Here is a 21189-nt window from a genome sequence, read left to right as displayed (position 1 = left end):
TTGCTGAGGCCTAACACATTTGTTTCCTACAATGTGCCGCTCTGGGAGAACGGTTTATTTCCTTGAAAGCACTCATGTTCTGGGTGAGACTCCAGTCCCCACAACGCGGGCAGGAGAAGGGGGAAGGAAATTAAACTCTGCTAAACTGAAATTGGATGACGGGGAACAGACAGTGCTAGCTGGAAAGATGGAAAACAAATCCAAACAAGGGGACCTAGCCAGAAAGGACTCTGCCTTTCTTGGACCTGTATTTCATGACTCCCTGATTTTTCTTCAGGCCTCTGAGACATCTCCCGTGCTGGACACCACAGCTACGTCCATAACAGTAAATGGGACAGTGCACATCACCTCGTACGCTTGTGAGTCCCTAGTGTAGTCCTTGGCATGTGTTGGCCTTGGCCACCTAGCACACTCCTGAACAACGCTAGAATTAGCCTGGCCAAGAACCAGCCACACTAAGCAGCTTGAATGTGGCTGCCCCCATTTCAAGCGTGAGAGAGTTTAATGCTAAACCTGGACACAGGTTCTTCCTTGCCAGTTGGCCTCAGGGCTAGAGACTGTTCCCAGTGACAAATTAATTCCCGACTACTGCCTTTGCCTAGATGCACCGAGGCACAGCTCCCTGGGGAACTGCCACCCACAAGCTGTGGCTGAGACAGGGAGAAGGTTCAGGCCCTAGGTGCTGCCCATAATGAGATTTAAAGATACATCCCATCTGGCATACTGATTCCAGCAGGCATCCAGCTGGTAGCCCTCAGGAGAGCCAGTCTGTCCTAAGCCATATTACTCTTAAGAAGGTAACATATTCACATTCTTCACTCTTGCTAGCAGCAATTTTAAATAAAAACCTTGAAAAATCTGCAAATAGGAGATGAGCTCTTTGCTGATCTGGTGTACTAGCATTCAAAGCATCAATCTGCAAGAAAAGTGTTTGAAATTCTGAGTAATGCTGGCATCTAATTTCTGTGATGGTTTAAAGCTTATCTACTCCCAGCTTTGTGCCATAAACCATTTCCATTCCCCACTTCATACATGCCTGCCCCACTCCCGCCCCAGGAGGCAGAGACTATGGCTCTTACTCAGTAACTGGATTTCCGGATATCAGCAGATATCAGATATCTTGCAGCTTCACGGAATGAGAAGGTGCAGCCTGGAGCCCTCGGGCTGGTGAGAAGGGACAGTGGGTCTTCAGAGCTGGTGGGCAGGGGACAGAAGCGACATGAGTGCATTATGAGAACTACCTCTTTGGGGAGTTTGTGTCAGCAGGTGTATCCAGAGCCTTACATATGACTAGAGCACAGGGAGCCAGAACCAGGGAACTGGTGCTTGTGAGCCCTCTAAAACTGATAGCTGAATATTTGCTCTGATTTTCATATATGGTTGTGGTGGAGATACACCACGAGAGGGAGACGGACACCGGAGCTGATCGGCCAGCTCTCCTCTGCAGCCTTCCCAAAGGCTGCTCGCTGGAGAAAATGTCACCCGGTCGCCGTGCAGAAGAATGTCAAACAGCAACTTTCTCTAGAGAATTTTTACAGGCCAAAATGAAGGGATAGAGGCACCCACTGCCTTCAGTTTGGCTTTTGTTCCACTCTATATAAACCCAAAACTATTTCCCTCAACAAACAAGTGCGAGGTTGTGACACATCTCTCGCATGCTCTGTGCTGAAACAGATTTTTCCACTCTGATTTTGCTCATAAAAATGAGATGATGAAAAGCAACAAGACGCCGACAGATGCAGCCTTGCTGATGTTGCTCTTCTAGGCAACTTGCATCTGGGACCATCCAGCCCTTTTCCGAGCAGAGGAACTGCCTCACCAGGTCCCACAGGATTACTCGCAGGCTGGGCACTAAACTGAAGCCAAAAAAGCATTTTATGATGACGGCATTTTGAAGAGTCTGTAAGAGTGCTGGTGAACAGGGATACAATAGGATACAACAGTCCCTCTTGTTCCAGTTTTGGGCTATGGAGCTGAAAGGAAAGGTTGGATGGGGCTATTTGAAAGCATATTAATTTTTTAATCCTTTGTGGAATGGAAAAGTAATGGATTGCCACCACCTCRTAGACCAAGTGGTCTTGACGGATTTTGCCCACCAAAGAGCTCCTCAGAGCTGCTCACAGAGCTCCAAGGCTGTGATCTTAAACACCTCAATTGCCATTGCAACCTCTCTACCCTCCTCCAGAGGAACTGCAGCTTGGGAAAACTTCTGAAAGTCAAGTTGGACATTTAAGTCATATTGACTCTGTGTGGAGCACAAGATCTCCAGAGGTCCCTTCCAACCTGAATTATCCTGCAATCCTAAATCACTGAAGCAATTTGGTTGGAGAAGTGAACACTATCATTTGGTATGTAAATGCAGTTTCTGGGACTGAATGGCCCACAAGCAAGGCGTGACAAGGAACCCATAAATACTGGTTACATCTCACACATCCAAGGTCCAGCCTAGCACAGGCAGGCCAGAACCTGAGTTTTCACAAGCTTCAGCAATCCAAATGTGGATTTATATCATTTTAAAGCACCTGTTGGAGTCCACAAGCTGGTGCAGCTCTCCATGCAGACCTAATCCCTGCAGCATAACCTGAGCTGAGGAACACAGTCAAATACAGCAGTATAACAGCAATCTGCTGCCRAGTGGTTTCCAATGCACCTCTTGAAGGCAACTGAGGCTGGAGAGAGGTGAGGAGAAAGAGCATATGARGCTAGATTAGGGTCATAGGTCTTTCCTGGAAGAGCTGACAAGTTTGAGTGCCATACTCGATTAATGCAGCTAGACGGCTTCTGCCTATTGGGCTGACATGTTCAGGGATCATTCAGGCATTTCTCTGAGATAGTCCTGATGCTATGCTGTGTGGCTCAACAATCTCTAAATATCAGGCTGCTTGGACACTTAAATGCTTCCCTCTGTATGCCCAGAGCCACTAAAATATTGGCAAAACCGAGCCTCTCCAGATCTACTTTGAGTCTGGTTGGAATCCATCCATCAACTCCTCTTGTGACCATGTCAACCTCTGGGCTCAATCCAAGAGCCATTCTCAGAGCCACCTTCTCACCAAGAACAGTAAGAKAGAGAAATGCATCAATGAGCTTCCCTGGCTGAGAGGTGGAGTTAAGACCTGTGGGGCTTAACTTCAGGCTTTCACCCCTCCTAAATCACATAGGATTTAGGTTCTAGATGCCAACCCCAGCTGTCTTGTCCTCAGCCACAGGTGGTCTTCACAGGTGCCTAAGATCAATAGAGAACTCACTGGTCACTCACATGTGTTACCTGTAGGCTCCATTCTCATCACCGCATGATTTCCAAGCCTGGCACAGACTGGTGGGACTGGGAGCCCAAAGTGGTACTCCAGCTCTCAGGCTATCAAATAGTTAGCATATAAGCATGATATGCCTCGTCTGTTAAAATAGGTGCAAAACTGCAGGCAGAAATACAATACTTGTGCAGAAAAGGCAAATGTGATAGAAACCCTGTCTTTGGCCAGGGATGGGCCTTTTAAGCAGGAATGAGGTGCTGGCGGATTTGCTCTCTGAGTTATTTTCCTCCACTGTTTAATCTGTTGTGCAAAGCTCATCAGCCTGAAAGCTAGGACACTGCAGGGATGTGGCAATGGAAGTTCAGTCCCTTCTGGAAGCAGGCAGACCTTGTGCTGAGGTGTCCCACTCCCCAGGCAGATGGTAAACAATAGGCATATGACCTTTCTTCCTCCTTTTAAAGAGTGATCTCTGTGATTATAACCTTGAATTCCAGACCCCAAAAGACAAGAATAGATAACTCAGCACTTGAGTCCTTCATACTTGTCCTGCATATAGCTGGAGATTAATGGTGGGCATCTAACTTGGACTGGATTGAATTATGYTAGGGAAGTTTTCCATGGCTCCCACCTTTCTACGTTGGTTGTATAGCAAAATTCAGTCCTTAATTTATGCAATCAGGACTATTTTGGCTAGGTAAGGCACACAGCCATGGGCAGGCGTTCCAGCACCAGACTCCAGCACCCAACCTGGGATGTGGCCCAGACCTTTTGGGAAGATAACAATCTTGTTTGAACTTCAGGGAATCCCTAAGGCAGTCACTGCAGTAGTTAACTGTGCCAGGAGTTGGCCACGTCTAGGATCAAATGAATCCGTCACACAGCAATGGATCTAATTACTCCTCTGCCCCTAGTTTGCCGAGCAGCTGCTTTCAGAGACCTCCTTCCCATACAGATACCAGCAGACTGTGATCTTGTTACTTATTAAACAGCTCTTTGATAAGCTGAACAAAGTCATTACAAGCAATCCAATCCAGATGTCAAATCTCGTGGCTTTTTTGTGAATCCCCTCCAATGTGTCAACAACCTCTCCAAGGAGCCAGAATTGGACAGGGCAGTCCCTTAAGGCAGCCTTGGCTGCTGGGCACTCAGAGCTGCTGCAGGCATGCTGCAATGCGAAGCAGCGCAGTCCAACAGCTGGCCCTGCCTGCCTGTCGCTCCCTGARACCCAGCCCTTTCCCAGACTGCAGAAAAGACACTGCTTTAAATGACACCAAGGCTGGGCATCCCCCTGAACATCCCTGAAACATGGGAGACATAAAGTCCAAACCTTGTGTCAAGCTCTCTCACAGAGGCCCAAATTCTCCAAGAGGATTTCCCATCTAAATTACCCATTGCATTTCCTTTCTTTTGAGATGCAAGGATTCGTTTTTGCAGGGAGGAAAGCAAAGGCAATCCAAGGGGAAATGAATAGTAAAGAAAAAGAATTGCACTGAACAGGAATGAAGCCACTTCCCCTGCAACGTCTCCTTATCTCATGTAACATACTACTGGGCACAGAGTCAGCGGATGGCAGTATCTAGCTCACTTGCAAAGACTGGTGCCTGTGAGATTACAGGGAGACTTGCTCATGCAGCAATACTAAGCTGACAACTGCTATCGGAGACTCTGCGCTGTCTCCTGTTAAAAACATCTCCACCCTAGGAATGAACACAACGAGAAAAAACATCATTTCAGTTAACAGAGACCCTGAGCTTGTGTTTCCACGGAGCTAGAAGCAAAGCCATAAAGCTAGATGGGTTCTGGTTCAACAACTAACTATTCACTTCGGCACATGGGTGAAATTTCTCTAAGTGATCGCTCTTCTATGGTGGTTCAAATTAGCATAACAGATTCCTTTTTCTTCTGCCCTTTTCTGTATAATTCATTCTCTCAAGACTTCCCTCTCCAGGCTCATCTCTGCCTTTCACAGCTGCTTCACAGCCTTATAAACCTCTCAAATATGCCACAGTCCTAATAGTCCAGATTCCTCCAGTAAGCCAGGGAGGTTAGGTTAAAAAAAAAAAAAAGAAAAAGAAAAAAAAAGGAAGAATTTCTCAGGTTACTGGCAAAAAACAATTAAACAATGAAAGGTCACCAGGTACTCACTAACAGGCCACCGCTCCGGTGTGTTAACACAATTGTGCCTCTGAAAGCTACCCCGAAACAGAGCCAAATCGACACACTGCTGTGCACACTCCCAGTTCAGGAGTGGGCTCAGAGCAAAGTTTCCATGTCCGGCTCCAAAAGATTATCATGGCACTGAAGTCTCCACAGTGGGGACATCTCAGCCAATGCTTTTGCTGTGGGTTTCCACCTCCGCTATAGAGCCAATAACAATGTCCATGCGGGGACAGAAGGATGCTGAGTTGTCTTGGATAAGGAGATTAACACTGGCGAGGTCTAGCTCAGGTCCACTGCGAGTCTGCTTTGAAGCCTTAGAGGCAGAGTCCTTATAAGCAGAAGAAGGAGGAAAAAAAAATGGGTTAAAAGAGACTTTGTCAAAAAACAAAACAAAACAAAACAAAAAAAGCAGCAGGGAAGAAGACACTTGGAGAGGCTGTGGGCAAGAGATCAAGGACAAAACAAGAGGAAAGGTGGAGAATTCAAGCGGGAACCTTCCTGACATGTGTTTGGAGCTCGCAAAGTGGGAGGAGAAACAAACTAATTAGTAGTATCAGAACAGGAGCCATGCTAGCCTATAAAAGCTGGTGGGGCAWTTTCTTTTTCTATCGGAGCCCTTCTGCACCAACCAGCCAAGCAACAGCTCTCTGAACTCATCGAGAAGGTAAGCATACTTTGTCCCTTTCTCTTAATGCACTGCAATAATTATGTACCATGTTACTGACTGACTTGCTTATCTCCGAGTCTTTCTCCTCCACCAAAATACAAAACAGACCGTCCTCCTAAATGCAAGCAGCTAGGGTAGGCTCAGGAGGAACACTGGGGTTAGGGAAAGTTGCAGGGATCTTAATCATCAAGAATTTTCTAGCAGGCTGAGGACTTACTAGTACTTCTTAGCTCAGTTAGCTGAAACTTTGAGAAAAACACTGGATGTCTCTACCATCTCCTTTCATTGCCTTTCTGTTCTGCACAATGAAAAATGCTCAGATAGCAACAATATGCTGTTAATGTGACAGTGTCTCTGGATTTCTCTGTTTCACAGACAAAGCTCTGAAAATCAAAATGGGAATGGGTGTAATTAATATTTCAATCTGAGACGAGCTTCCTTTTTGAACTAGTGCTTTGAAATGTATCTTCTGTGGGAAACCCTGACCTTCTCTTTAGCAAGAGTCGAGTGCACTATAATCTCTCTGCTTTGGGGAATGTGCTGGTGCGTGCATGCGTTCGTATACCACYGTAACACTTCATACCTATCCAGCTTTACTCAACCTCTAGTAATTGCCACAGGCTGTGCTGAAATCGGAGTTGGAGAGAATCTGGCCCTTTCCTCCTATTGTACTTGGACGCAGGAATTCCTCTAAAATCACACTGCACCCAGCTCTGGCTTGCTGCACGCGGCACAGGAACAATTCTGGGAATGCAAGGTACAATGCCCGCGACTGTGCGGCACTCGCCGCTCGGGCAAGCAAATACYACACGTTAATTCAAATTCTCTTGATTGACTGAGAATTACTTGAGTTATGTCAGGGAGGGAGGAAAATTCCAGCCAAGAGCAGAGAGCACTAGATAATTTTGCTGTATTTTCAGGAACAAAAGACCAACATCTAGTGACGCAGGCACCAAGCTGGAAATAAGAATTAGCCCCGAGAATTAGAATAATAAGCCAAATAAAAGCCTCTGTTCCTATACCAGCCAAGCACACAATGAATGTGCCCGCAGCTTGTCTGAATTTCAACAAGTGGATAAAAAAGTATTTGCAGGCCAGATGCTGCAGGACTGCATGGAGTTTGCTAGGCTGCAGCTTTAATGAGGCATTACTGAGATGCCGGTTGGTATGGCATGACATGGAAGAAATGTATGCTAGTGAAAGAGAAATTGGTTTAGGGAGACACRAAGTTGCAAAACATCAGCACTTTGCTACAAGACATTTATTAACTCTAAAAAGATGAGGAAAAAAAATCAATAGATCGGCTTCTTGGCCCTGTGACGACTTCTTTTTCMTACATGAGAAATATTCTTTTTCCTGTTCCATGTTCCGTGGTTCAATATCATAAACAATACAAAACTGTTTAGATACTTTTAGCTGAAAAACGTTTGGTCTTGCTTCCGGGAGCATCCTTACTGAGGAAGGCAGTGAGATACTTATCCAAAGGCACACAGTTTTCTAGGTAAGAGGGGCCGCAAACTCCTGGAATCACTGGGGAACAGCAACAGTACCCCAAATCTAGCTCTCACTTACCTGGTACACTAAACTAAAATAGTTTGAAATGATTRCCTTGCATTTACCCCACAGCACAAACCAGTGCTTGAACCCCAGAGATCAGAATCACATCCTGACTGCTGTCTRCCTGGGTCGTGCTGCTAAACTTCAACACCAACATCAGGAATCCATACTGGGTTTCCCACCAACTGCACATCTGGAGCCTCTCTCCAAAGCTTATTCAGGATCATGTAGGGCACCTAAACTGGTGTATCTGAGCACAGGGCTTACAATCTTTAGTTAAGAAACAGAGATCAAAAAGAATTTCACAGAATGATGGAAATAACGAATACAAAAATAAAAATCCCCAACCCCATTCCCCTGGAAATCAAGCACTCTGTTCCAGCAGAATAGTCCTTTCATAATTATTTCCATTTTGCTTTTCCTTGCATAAAGAAAAAAAGCCTACTTTTGGACACTGAAAAACAATGTTAATTTAGCTTTAATGGCAGGTCTWTAAAAGATCTGCTGTAGATTGCCTTCATGCAACACCTATCAGAATACACACTTTCCAAACGTAACTTTAAATTCAGACACCATAGTCTTAAACTTCTCTGAACRTCTCCATTGCTCTGGAGTCAACAGCTGGGATGAGTCAATCTAACTTCAAGGATTAAATCCCTGTTTCTTATATCCTTTTTTAAATAGCTGCTGTTGGCCACTCTGTGGAACAGGATAATGTGTTAATGGACCTTTGGTCTTAAAATGGCACAAATCATTAAAAATTCAAAGAAAAAAATCCTTTTCTACCTCTCCTGATGTTGGTTTCCAAATGACTCACTGCTCCTTTCTGCTTTCTTTCGTCCACTAAGTAGAGGTAGCTTAAGCCCTCCATGGTCTGTGTTTCTAGACAAATAGGAGCTTCTAGGGAAAAGCTAGATACACATTTTGATACTTTCTAATGTAGGGGTTTCCAGTCATCTAAGCCATTAATCCCATGAAGGGAAAATGCAAATCATCCAGGAATCTTGGGCTATACGAGCTGATCCTGCTTACCCCCAGCATCGGCGAGAAAGCCTCCACTKCTGTGGTGACAGCCAAACCACCGCACGCAGGAAGACAGTCATCACTCAGAGCCTGGGATGTGACTTGGGGCAGCAGTGAAGCCGGTGGGCTAGATCCAGCTCTTTACAGTGCCATGAAGATCCCAGTTCAAACCAAATTTGCTCTTAGCCTAACTAATCAGGCTTCTCTGCAGATGATGGGTATGTTTCACATTGATTTCCTTCCCCTTCAGCACATATAAGCTAATAGGAATGGCGACCCAAAGTTCTCTGAGAAATATATGTGAGAATATATGTGATCCCTCCAATAGCCCACWCTTGAAAGACACATCACCTGATGGACAGAGACAAAACGAATGTGAATTTAAGCTGCTCTGCTGGCCAGAACGAGCCCATGATCTCCCATCAAGCACTCCGCTGTTGAATACTCTGGAAGAACAGGTACGCAGCTTTGACGCAGCCTTCATTGGGGGTGAAGTTCGGGCCAGGATGGTGGCAGTGACTCACTTGGTCACCTGGTCTTCCTGCGGTGCCAAGTGCATTGAGCTGATGCCCATGAAAATCTAGAGCAAAGGAGTTCTCCACACAGTTCCGTGCTGTGCAGAACTGATACTGGCCCTGTTTCCATCTCAGCAGCACAGCCCAGGTCACTGCCAAATAGCATCTCAACAGCAGATGAAACACTTCACATCTCACAGGGGCTTATGTACAATTACTATCTATCTCAGGAAAAAATACTGCATGAACAAGAAAGAAAAGAATCTCCACTCAGATGTTCATCACAGAAGTCCTTTCCAGTTCATTCTGGCCCTGATTTAGTAAAGCCATGAACTCACTTTGCTTCATTGGCAACTTAAGTATACACTGAAGTACTTTCCTGTGGCAAAGCAACAAGTATGTGTTTTGGTGAATTAGGGCCTCTAACATGATTCTCTTTTCCACTGTGCAAGTTGACCAGATGATGGCTTTGATATTTCTTTGCGTGCACATTACGTTCCAAGCTGCAGAACATCTCCAAATTCCTGCAGCACAAACAGCTTCCGCTCAGCATGCAGGGAAGCATACGAGGTGTGCTAGCACTGGACACACAACATTTCTTTGCAATTGCAAATGCAAATGTAACATCCCTTGCTTTTATGAATTAGCAACACAGAAAGCATAAGTTAGGCAAAGAGAGAGATTYTTTAAATTGAAAATGTAAATGCACATTCACCAATGAACAGCATTTATCTTGGCTGGAAATTTTTGCTACTTGATTTAACTGAAAGTGCATCCAGTTCACTTATTCCATTATTTCAGAATAAAATATGAGAAAAGCGAAGGTTAATGAATAAAGGTAATGAATTATAACTGAGCCAGGAAAAAGCCTTCCAGCACTGAGAAACTATCCCTAGCAACACTCTCATCTTTTCTTCTCTTCCTTTTCTATTTAAGCTCCTTATCTCTTTTTTCTATCCACAGCTAAATTCCACACCCTTCTACCTAGTGGTGCTGTCCTCAGCCATCTTCTTGTGGAACCTATGCTTGCAGTAACTGGGCTCTTCCAGAAACAATAAAATCTTTATTTATCATCTGTGCAAATATTTTCTGCTTCATGAACTTTCACTATCAGCCCTTCAATAATATATAATAAGGAATTGGCCAGGATGTGCATTAACCAGCCGTTCCCTCAACCAGACTCAAAACCACTTAGCCATGTGTCTTAGATCTTCACGACTAACACCCAGGGGGGAGACTGCTTTAGCTTAAGAAATCAGTCCCTCTATTTTTGAAGTTTGAATTCTCTTCCCCAGCTGCCAAGAAGGCTTATACTGAGGTTGCAAGAGAATCAAAATCTAATTCTAACAGTTATGTGCTTCTATCATCTGATTTAGACTATCAACCCGCTATTCTTTATTTCTCACATAAGCTGTTATTCACCAGTCAAAACCGATGCAGCTCTAGTTTTGTCTTCATTCAACAGTGCACTTTGTCTCATGTTTTCTTTGCCCTGTCAACTACCAAAAATTAGTCTGATTCTTCAGGAAACTGAATACACTCCAGGGAAAGGTTTGGCCATTTTTAACTTGCTGACTGACTATTGAGAATTGGTTCTTTAAAAAAAAAAAGAGGAGCTGGCTATGAGACATTTTTAAAAATCCAGTGTTTAATGTGGGATGTAAGGGTCTGATCCAGGGGTCTGAATGTAGTTGTCTAGAGCCATTTGAAATACCCAAGGGTATTCCAGCAGTTGTTAGTCCAAAGAGCACAGGTCTCTGAAAGGGACAACGTATCTGTCAGCCTTGTGTGGATGCCTCAGACACCCTCAAGCACTTAAACTAATGCGAAACACCTCTGTTCAGCCTACAATGCTTCCTTACCTTATTTAAGGCTTGATATAGTGTCTGCTAAACTTAGTAAGTCTTTTCATTAGTCCCTGAGGGTTACTTACTATAGGTGCCTAAATGYGGTCACCTATCTTGTCTTATGCTGAAGAAAAATAGTCAGCACAGGCCACCTAACATGCAAGCTTACTGGGAGACTGACAGAAAGAAGGCGTCATGACTAAAGCAGAATGGAAAATAAGCACTCTAAATATGGCCTATAACCTCTTGAATCAGTATCTGGCACTTCTGAAGATAAGGCAACTAAAATATAATTAAAAGGAACAAAAAAATGTATGTAAGTATGCAAGTAATGGAGTGAGGCACTGCAAATAAGCTTCAAGCTAAGCCTGTGCTCATGAGAAAGGCTGATCTGACCTCAGCAGGAGACCATGTAGAGATCTGTTAACCCAACTTTAAGTACCTATTACTGATGGCTGCAAGAAGTATCTACAAAAATGCAGACTGGAAATATGGCTTAAGCAGTAGTGGAATATTAATCATTGAAGCATCTTCCTTGATGTGGTGGAATCTCCATCACAATGAGTCTTGATATTCCACTTCCAGCAAGCCAGTGTCTCCTAAAAAATCCTGCCCTTCTTGAAAAGGCTTTTTCACCACTAATTTCCAGTATGCAGCAATAATGAGTGGTAGGGAGAATAAATAGAGGCTCCATAACATAATGTAATTTTTTCCCATGAATTTTACCAAAGCCTCAGAACATCACCATGGAAAGCAGCACTGATGTTAAGATAGAAACCAAGGGGGAGAGAAAGGCAAGAAAGCAGAATCCATTGAGCAAAAGTGGAAAGGGGATCTGCAAAGCTGTTGGCTACATCACTGGCGACATGAAGGAATTTGGAGGCTGGCTAAAAGGTAATTGTACTTCATTGTAACTAATTACAGGATTCAGAACTGTATCAATGGAATAATAAGTAACTTCTCAACCATATGATTCAAGTTGGAGTGGAACAGAAACGATTGCCTTGATCGATTTCATTTTTGTAGGAGAAACTCAGCTTTGTACAGAGCGCCACATACTGCTTAAACATCGAAGGTCACTGAGATGACATTTACTTCCCAACATGCTATGTATAATGTGAATTTTGTCCAAGGAACATAAGCCCAGAATGCTTATTTTGTGTTCTGTCATTCTTTATAATATTCCCTCTCCTTTCAGCTGAGTAGTTTCTGTCAAGCCTAACGCCACTGTGAAGTTACATTATACATAGGTATGTGTGTTTGGTCCCCATAATAAATCAGCAATGGCATACTTGCACAATTTGCTATCTGAGACRCAGACGTCATAAATTAGCCCGTTCATATGAAACTGGTCCAGTGTACTTTATAACAGGGGACTCTGGCAACCACACTGGTCATCTCAGCTTTCCAGCTGCAAAACTTAATGCAGACCATAATAAATCTTGGTCAGCTTTTACAGTCTTGTTGATTCATCGCTTCAGTCATGCCGCCAAGTTCCACTGCCAAAACTCTTCTTGAGTTTCAAAAAAAAACCCATCCTAAATTAGTCTCATCTGTGTTTTCTTGTTTTTTTATTTAATTTACTCTCATCCAGATAAAACTTTCATGATCCAGTTTATTGACTGGGTGCTGCGTGGGATATCCCAGGTGATGTTTGTCAATAATCCTCTTAGTGGGCTTATCATAGTTGCTGGCTTCCTGGTGCAGAATCCTTGGTGGACACTCACAGGCTGTTTGGGAGCAGTTGTCTCAACTTTAACAGCACTTATTCTGGGCCAGGACAGGTAAGTTCATCCTTTGCTCCTTGAAAACCAAACTATCACCTCAGTGGTGACGTAGGTGTTAAACAAGTGACGTGGATGAAAAGCACGCGTTTAGCCGTAGCTAAAACTGTTAGGAACAGACAGATCTTCCAACCAGCTTCACCTGGCACGTAGGGACACAGGGCATGCAGCTGCGGCGCTACACTAGGCTGCATAAATGTGCAGGAAGTAGTTGGGACTGGGAGCACACGTAACTCAAACATACGAGATTGCAGGCCAGTGCCTGAGATAYGGCAGGTCATCATCACACGGAATCCTGACTGTGCGTGTGGAAGAACTGTGCGATGTGAGAGATGCAGGAGAGAAGAGTTCAAGGTGGTCGGTTTTTGTTCCACACAGATCGGCCATAGCAGGAGGCCTCTATGGTTACAACGGGGTCTTGGTGGGATTGCTCATGGCTGTCTTCTCTGCTAAGGGAGACTACCACTGGTGGCTTCTACTTCCAGTAGCACTGGTGTCCATGACATGGTAAGTCACATACTTCTTTGGCTTTTTATTCCAGTCYCTGTGTCTCTGCATTGAGACTGAGCTATCATATTTTTATACACTGTGCTTTACACGATCCAAATGAAAAAGAAACATAACTGGCATGCTTGTGCTTCTAAAACTGTAACATTACCCGTACTTTTAAACCAGAATGTAAGCCCAAAACAAATGAAATACACACGTAGTCACAAACAAACCCAAGGCCATATGGAAAACTGATGGTTAACCACAGTTAATTCAATACCCTAAACATGAGCCGTATTGCTGTGATGCATCAGTTCACGCTTGTCTCAAGAGAAACATTATTTTCACCATTCCCTGCCACCAACAACCACAAGTGTTTCATCTATTTAAGCCACCATATAAAAATGTCAGGAAAATTTACCACTCTGGGTACAGAGTTACAAAAGCTGTTCAGTAGTTCTAAGATGATGGTTGATGCTCATGAAAACAAACTAATAATACTTTACTCACATATGTGATACCATACTCTGTTGGGGAGCTAGACAGCAACAATTTTGAAATTTTTGCTCCAAATGTCTGGCCATCCATGTAGATCACAGGTATGACTGAAGTTCATGTAGTTTTATATTCATTTAATAAGTATACTTTCAATGCCAGTATTTACTTCAGATGAACCTGAGCTTAAACAAGGACACGTCTTTGCAGTCTTTGCACTCAAACCTGGTCCTGGTGTCCTAAATTCAATCCACTTCAWGTACTAAAAGAAAAATCAAGCACTGAGACTCAGCTGGGGAATAACTCCTCTGAATCCCTGGAGCTTCACCAGTTCACACCAGCAGGATCTTGGCCCTTTCATGGTCACCAAATTAAGTACAATATCGTATTGCAAAACATGACAGGAACCCACACATTGCTAACTGAAATGCCCTCCAAAGGGTATGAAATCTGCAGAGTGACCCTAACATCTCTCACTGTCAGAAAGACTGACGAAATCAAACAGCTTCTAAGAAAAAAAGATGGACAAAATGAATTTCCTGCAGTTRTCCAAATACTATTTTTTGCCTAGCAGAGTTACTGAGTCATGTGTGATCACAAGCTCCTAGTGAGATCATTATGTTCTTCTTTCAGCCCCATTTTCAGCAGTGCTTTAAGCTCAGTCTTCAGTAAGTGGGATCTGCCTGTTCTCACCCTGCCTTTCAACTTGGCCTTGACTCTCTATCTGGCTGCCTCAGGACCCTATAACTTCTTCTTCCCTACAACTCGCATTCAGCCTGCAACAACAACACCCAACATCACCTGGACTGATGCTGAAGTGCCAATGGTAGGATTCCCTAAAAATACAGCCTTCTCCATTTACAAAGAAATCCACTGTAGAGCCATATTACCTCCCTTTACATTACTGCAACAGGGCCTGGCAATACAAGGTTGCATTTATAAAACAGCTATCATCCAATACATAAAAGTTGACTCCAGGAATTGACATTTTTGATAGCTTCAAAATGACAGTCTCTTTGGTATCTGGTATCTTTTGTTTACAGTTGGACCTAAATGTATATATTATAATCTTCAAAGAGCCTCTGAAATCTAATTATCCATTTCTGTGGGTATACTGGTCATGGCTCCATAGCTCTGGTTATGCTGAGACTCCAGTTAACTCCTAGGTTAATTTTAGTGTTCTRCACAGAAAGTGTTGTGTTTTCAGAAATGCATCAAAATGCAATCCTTCTGTTAAGAAATGACCGTGCAGATATTACTATGACCGAATTATTACAAACTTGGCTGCAGGCACATATCCATATATTTTCATCTAATATTCAAGTGGGGCCTATCCAAAGCAATACTTTATTCTCCCACATAGAGCAGTAAACAACATGGATACTAGAGTAATAGCTTTCCCCTAAGGCTCAGTGGACCATTTTAAGCAGTTCCCAGGGAGTGATTAAGAAAAGGAAGTTAATCGATGCTAAACAGCAATCCRCATCATAGCTGACATTTCTAAAGGGATCTTTATCTGTGATGGATAATTTTATGGGGACCATAAACAGACTATTCTACATGGGTGGAACAGAACATTTTGAAGAAGAGTGTCTCAGAATCACCCCTCCACTGTAAACAAGGAAGACTCTGTCCCACTAACTCTGCAGCTCTCATGCATTCATATTCCTAGTGAATCCCAAGGGTGTTTGAGGTATACAAACAGATATACCCTAACTTGGAAAAGTTTTGTAACTCTGGCCAAGGCATACTGGTGTTCTCATCCTCTGACCTGCCCACTCAGAGGTGAATGCCTTTCTGAAGACATCATCTACCCAAGCACTTCCATTTCCTACATTCATTTTCATGCTCCATAACAACTCATAGAAATGGCCACGACAAAGTCAACAGCACACGTAAAATCAATAAAGAAACCCTTCTGAGTCCTTTAATAGAAGATATTTACCTTTGACATTATCAGAGACCAAAAATCTGGCTGAGGAACTACYGATACCAGCTGAAAGAACAAGGCAAAATTTATTTTCATTAAAGTCCTGTGAAAATGCCATGCTGTCTCCCTAGAACTGCACAAACTTTCCATTTAAAATCTGGAAAGCAAGACTGCATCCAGCAAATGCCAAGTATAAACCAGACCTGTATTCTGGATGCTGTCACAGTCTGTCCCAGTTTATTCTTTACTTAATAGCTTAGAAATAAAATAATTAGAGAGATATTCCTAATTAGAGGGGTGTAATGCTGTGGGCAAGACTTGATGATACATAATTTCTATACTGAGGCAGAATGTAAATGTTCTTATTTCTTGTGACTGACAGCACACCAAAATCCCCACTATTTAGCTTGCTTTCAGGTTATCTATTAACACCTCTCATTGAAAGGTTTGCAGAGGAAAACAAAAAAGCAGCTCTATGGGATGAGAAATGCATGAGTATGAGAGAGTCGCAATAACTAACAGCTCCATCAACCCCTGAGTCAACTGCCCAGAGTAACTGCTCTGTTGCTAAGCGAAGGGAGASTCTTCAGTGAATTTGACAGGACATCAGATAAAACTTTGAGCACTTAGTAATTTCCCTTCTCATCTGCCCAAAGTGAGGACAAATTCATTTTTCTGGCAGGGGTTTTATAACCCCTGAATTATTATAACAAGGAGTTCCCTCAAGAGCGCATCTGAAGCCAGATTCCCTTGGTTTCAAGGCTGACGTATTGAGTYGGATTTCTTGATGCGCGGTAGCACAGGCTGCTGCTGTGGGCAGTAAAAGTCTGTCTTTTTCTTCCATCCAGCCAGCTATTTTTACAAAACTTCCAGAACTTAACAGAACTTCCATCATTCAGTCCAATTAGGTTAAAAGTGGTCAAGAAAACTAGGTTTTTCAAAAAAATGAATCAACAAAGCAGATAAAAGATTGTCTTTTTTTTCATTCTTGCAGCTGTTTCGATCTATTCCGGTCGGAGTTAGTCAGATATATGGCTGCGATAACCCCTGGACCGGGGGAATTTTCTTGGTTGCTCTATTTATCTCTTCTCCACTCCTTTGTCTGAACGCTGCAATTGGATCAGCAGTGGGGATGCTGGCAGGTAAAGATTTGATTTCTGTCATGGATTTATACAGAAGCACGGTGAATAAAAGAACTAGAGTGACTGGAACATTTACAGTCACAAATGATTTTTCCACTGGAAAATGATGGCTTGAAAAAGCATATAGACTTCTGCCTTAAAAATTCTTTTGATTGACTTCCTCATTTTCTTAACTCATTTTACAGCAGTGGAAATGTTGGGAAGAAAGATATGTATTTTTAGCCGAAATTAATTTTTATCACAAAATACTTCGTTTCTGGACACATTCTGATGTTTTTAGGAGCAATTTAATACAAACCATAGCCATAAGTCCAAATGTGCAGGCCTCAGGGATGCATTTTCTGTTCAAATGTATCCTCRTTCACCCATACATCTTCCACTGAAATTGGGCCAAAGTTGGCTCAGCCACACCAGAGAAAGTCCAGAGTGATTGCATTGGATTAAAGTGACTTTAGTCTTAGATTGTAACAACATGACTACAGATAGGAACTTGGTGTATGTACGCAAGCTTGAGCCCTGGAAAACTTGGATTCACTCCATTTCTCAGCTGCTTTTATCTTTTTGGTCAAGGAATGACACATCTTTGACTTATTTTACAGCACTGAGCTTAGCAACACCTTTTAGCAAGATCTACTCYGGCTTGTGGAATCACAACAGCTCCCTGTCTTGCATTGCAATTGGAGGCGTGTTCTATGCTTTCACCTGGCAGACACATTTGCTGGCAATTGCTTCTGGTATGTACCCTATGGATTTTCACTACTGYTACATTTACTTTTGAAGTGATACAAGATGCATTTATATTAAGGATGGGCTGAAACCAGATGGTCACATCTAGACAGATTGAATAGGCAAGATGGACAAATGATTGATCCGGACGGTTAGAGCCATTGCTATAATGTACCCTCACAAAATAAAAAAGTGCAATTGCCTTCAGCCAGGAAGTAGATTCAAAACCAAAGAAATGATCAGTGGAAGCTGATTAACTAAGGTCTTTGAAACTAAATGCTTCTTTCTGAAGTATCAAATATGTTCATTCAGTGTCGCTGGAYGCATCATGTTAGTCTTTCTCAATGAAGATACATTCTCAGATTCCTTCTTTGGAGAAGGGCATATCTAAACCTTGAGAAAAATGGAGCTCAAGACCAGCCTGCACCTGAAATTAGACAGTATAGCTTCCTAACTYTATTGAAATGGATACCAGAGGCTTGAGCTAGGCACTGCAGAATGACTGAAGAATTATTTATAAGGCAATTCCATATGAAATTTCAATATCACAAAGAGCTGGGACTGAAACTACTGTTCATTCAGTGTGCATATAAAAAAGATTTAGCTTTGTATCTCATTGACCCACCTTCTAGCCCTGAAGGCAGGATAAATGTGGGTGGAAGGGTTATTTCCCTATTTAACCCCATTCATCAAGCTACATACTTTCCACATCAGCACATTTCAAAAGCCTCTGTTGCCATAGTCACATTTTTCATTACTCCACCTCTTTTTCTGTTTTGCCCTTTTCATGGGCTCCAGGTTGAAGGGGACATTCTGTGGAAAGGCAAGTTCCAAGAGGGGGCTACCCAGACAGTTTTGTAAATACTGAGTAGGCAGGAGCAGGGAGTAACCTGAGGCAGTGTGAGAGCTTGCTCAAGATGTTTTCCCTTTCCAGTCTTGTCAATGCTACAAGCAACTGAGCTCACCAGGAATTATCTTTCTTTTTACAGCGCTCTTTAGTGCCTATCTGGGAGCAACACTGGCTAATATGTTCGCTGTGGTAAGTAGTTTATTAGTCAGCACAACACAGTAGGAAGGTCTTGTTTCCAAATACAGATCTGAACGTTTTGTATGTTTTCCTGGCTCGTGAGGCAAAAGACTGAGGCTTGGAGAACAATTTGGCCAAAGACAGAAGGAGCCGGGAGAGGGGACAGAGTCTGCCCCGGGGGYTGTTGTGGTCGCCACTGAAACAGGTCACTTAAAGGCATTATTTACCACTTTTCATCCTTGGAGCTTGCATGAACTTCCACAGATCAGCCCTCAACAGCCCCAAAATAATTTCATGGCCATACTGAGTRCCTGAAGTAACTGAAAAAGGGATCCACCACATGAGTGCAGAAGCCCTGAGCTTGCTTCTAATTGCTTTTGCCCAAGTGCCAAAAGGTGGTCAGTATAACAGCTCAAGATAAAGCTGAATGTTYCTGCTATCCACCCCTATTTCAGCTCCATTCAGAATCACAGAAGATGCACAGAGAGAAGGCAGCCCTCTCACCACAGCTGTCAGATGCTATAGGTTAACACACAATGACAAGGTCTCATTAAGAAATCCTGCCTCTCTGGAAAAATGCTCCGTGCAAAACCAATTCACAGCTTCCTTGAGAAAGCTTATTCCAAGCTGCTTGGCTCCGAGTTTTGTTCAAGGGCTGAGGGATCAAATGAAAGAAAGTCCCATATTAAATAAGGTTTATTTTTTTTTCAGTTTGGATTGCCATCAGGAACCTGGTCTTTCTGTTTATCTGCACTGATGTTCCTGTTAATAAACACAAACTGCTCTGCCATCTACAAGCTACCTCTCTGCAAGGTCACCTATCCAGAAGCCAACCGAGCTTATTATCTGAAGATGAAAAAGTCTTCCTGTGAGGTATAAAAGCCCAAGAAGAGAGATACTTTGCAGAGTGTAAGGCAAAAGCAGAAGGTATTTCCCTAAAGGTGATCTGTGTGCTACAAAGTCAAAAGACAAAAAAAGTCGCTGCCTTCTGAGTGAAGAGACTTTTACCTGCACATTTGTTCRTTCCGTTCTGTTTAGATAGAATTGCACTGTGTTGGAAGAACCCCTCCCAAGACCAATCTGTAATGATTTAAGAGCATATACGCTTAAAAGGACACTTGAATTTTAAGCAGTGGGGAAATGACTTAGAAGTTGAAAAGAAAACTCTGCTCATGAAATCCAGGACACGCCAATCAGATGTAAAGCAATGAAGAAAAGAACATCTCGTGGCATCTGATGATATTCCTAATTTATGTCTAACACCAGCTTACCACAGCAATAGGGTATGTCTTAGAGAGCTTCATAGTAGCAGAGAACTGGAAAAAGACTGCCTTTTGCTAAATAGAAAATATATGGTGGAGAATTCTACCTGGAGGCTCTCTCCAGCCTAGCAGAGAAGTCCATTAATAATCACTGCTCATCCTGGGCACAGGATGGACACAGATAAATTAGGGGCAGTGTTGCTAACACATGCAAGACTTGTGGTAAAAATCACMATAACTGGGGGTTTGTGAAGTCCTAGCTTTTGGATGTTTTAGTCTACACTACTCTAATATTTTGTAAAGAATTTCAGGCCCACCCAGTGGCAGAGAAAAGTCTGTAAATCTGATGCCAAGAAGGCAAATGTCAATGGAAATAATCTTTTTCTTAAAAGAAAAAGAAAAACAAAAAAAAAAAGCTGAAAACACCCATGATTTTATGTTAATCTCATGTTGTTTAACAGATTTGGTCATGGGTTGCAAAAGTAGGAGACAGCAGCARAGTCACTGTTATCCCATCCATATATAATGAAATGGCTCCTTTTAGACTGTGCCATAAATAGAATTAATTTGATCTTATCTCCTTGATCTCCCTTCCTAAGCCTTCCCCCAACAACCTACAAATATCCAGCAGGAAAGCAGTGCATGTCCCAGCCTGCTGCTGATGTCACAGCTCTGCCATCTCCCCTCTGCCGCTGGCATCAGAAGGAGATGGACATTGGCCAGGTGAATTGTAGCACAGATGACCAACATCTCTTGTCAACTCAGGTCCTGGAGAACCTCATGGCAGGAGATGAGTGTAGGTGAGCTCTGCAACAGACAAGTGGTGTGCTACCCTTGCATAGATTCCTAGGGTCTGGAGATAGCAAAGGAGGAAGTTGACTTTGCACCCCACAGACAGACTCTGGTGGCTACCTCAATGGGTGTTATCTCAGCCACCTTTCTACTTGACTCATCAAGATGAGTCAAGCCCATGAACCTGCTTTGTCACCATCCTCCCTACCCTAAATCCCAAATAAATTTAAGACTGGCAATAAGGAAGATGACCATTCCAGGTGATAAACTACCATAGGGTATGCAAAGGACTTTAAGGAATAATTGTCAGAGAGTGTTCAGCTTCTAATCTGGGTTTCTGTGAGATGCATAGCTGGTGTTGAAACTAGATACGCAGCAGAAACAGATAGAGGGGTCACCAACCAGAGAATACAAGCCAGATTCTGACTTCTTCAGTATAAATACTTACCTCCATACTCAGGTCCTTCAGTTGGCATTAGTCTACACGCAGTRAAGTTGCTCGTAGGAAAGTGGCTCAAA

General features: G+C 43.0%; 1 protein-coding gene across 3 annotated transcripts; it reads left to right on the top strand.

Annotated features, from left to right (window-relative positions):
- The first annotated feature begins 5302 nt into the window (after positions 1-5302).
- Positions 5303-20912, top strand: LOC146585891 (urea transporter 2-like). Of its 3 annotated transcripts, XM_085322222.1 has the most exons (10): positions 6009-6078; positions 8990-9119; positions 11755-11917; positions 12618-12807; positions 13186-13314; positions 14425-14617; positions 16716-16863; positions 17463-17597; positions 18579-18628; positions 19328-20912. In XM_085322222.1, exons 3-10 carry the CDS (start codon positions 11770-11772, stop codon positions 19493-19495), a joined length of 1161 nt encoding a protein of 386 aa, XP_085178348.1. In that variant the 5' UTR covers positions 6009-6078; positions 8990-9119; positions 11755-11769; the 3' UTR covers positions 19496-20912. The 3 variants fall into 3 exon arrangements, with proteins under 3 accessions (XP_085178346.1, XP_085178347.1, XP_085178348.1); XM_085322220.1 differs by lacking the exon at positions 8990-9119 and having other exon boundaries at positions 5303-6078; XM_085322221.1 differs by lacking the exons at positions 8990-9119; positions 11755-11917 and having other exon boundaries at positions 5303-6078.
- Positions 20913-21189: the final 277 nt, after the last annotated feature.

The sequence above is a fragment of the Rhea americana genome, unplaced genomic scaffold (genome assembly GCF_003343005.1).
Source record: "Rhea americana isolate MKP2758 unplaced genomic scaffold, rheAme1 scaffold_75, whole genome shotgun sequence".
In the NCBI taxonomy this organism is placed as follows: Eukaryota; Metazoa; Chordata; class Aves; order Rheiformes; family Rheidae; genus Rhea; species Rhea americana.
This window is presented reverse-complemented; position numbering and strand designations above follow the sequence as displayed.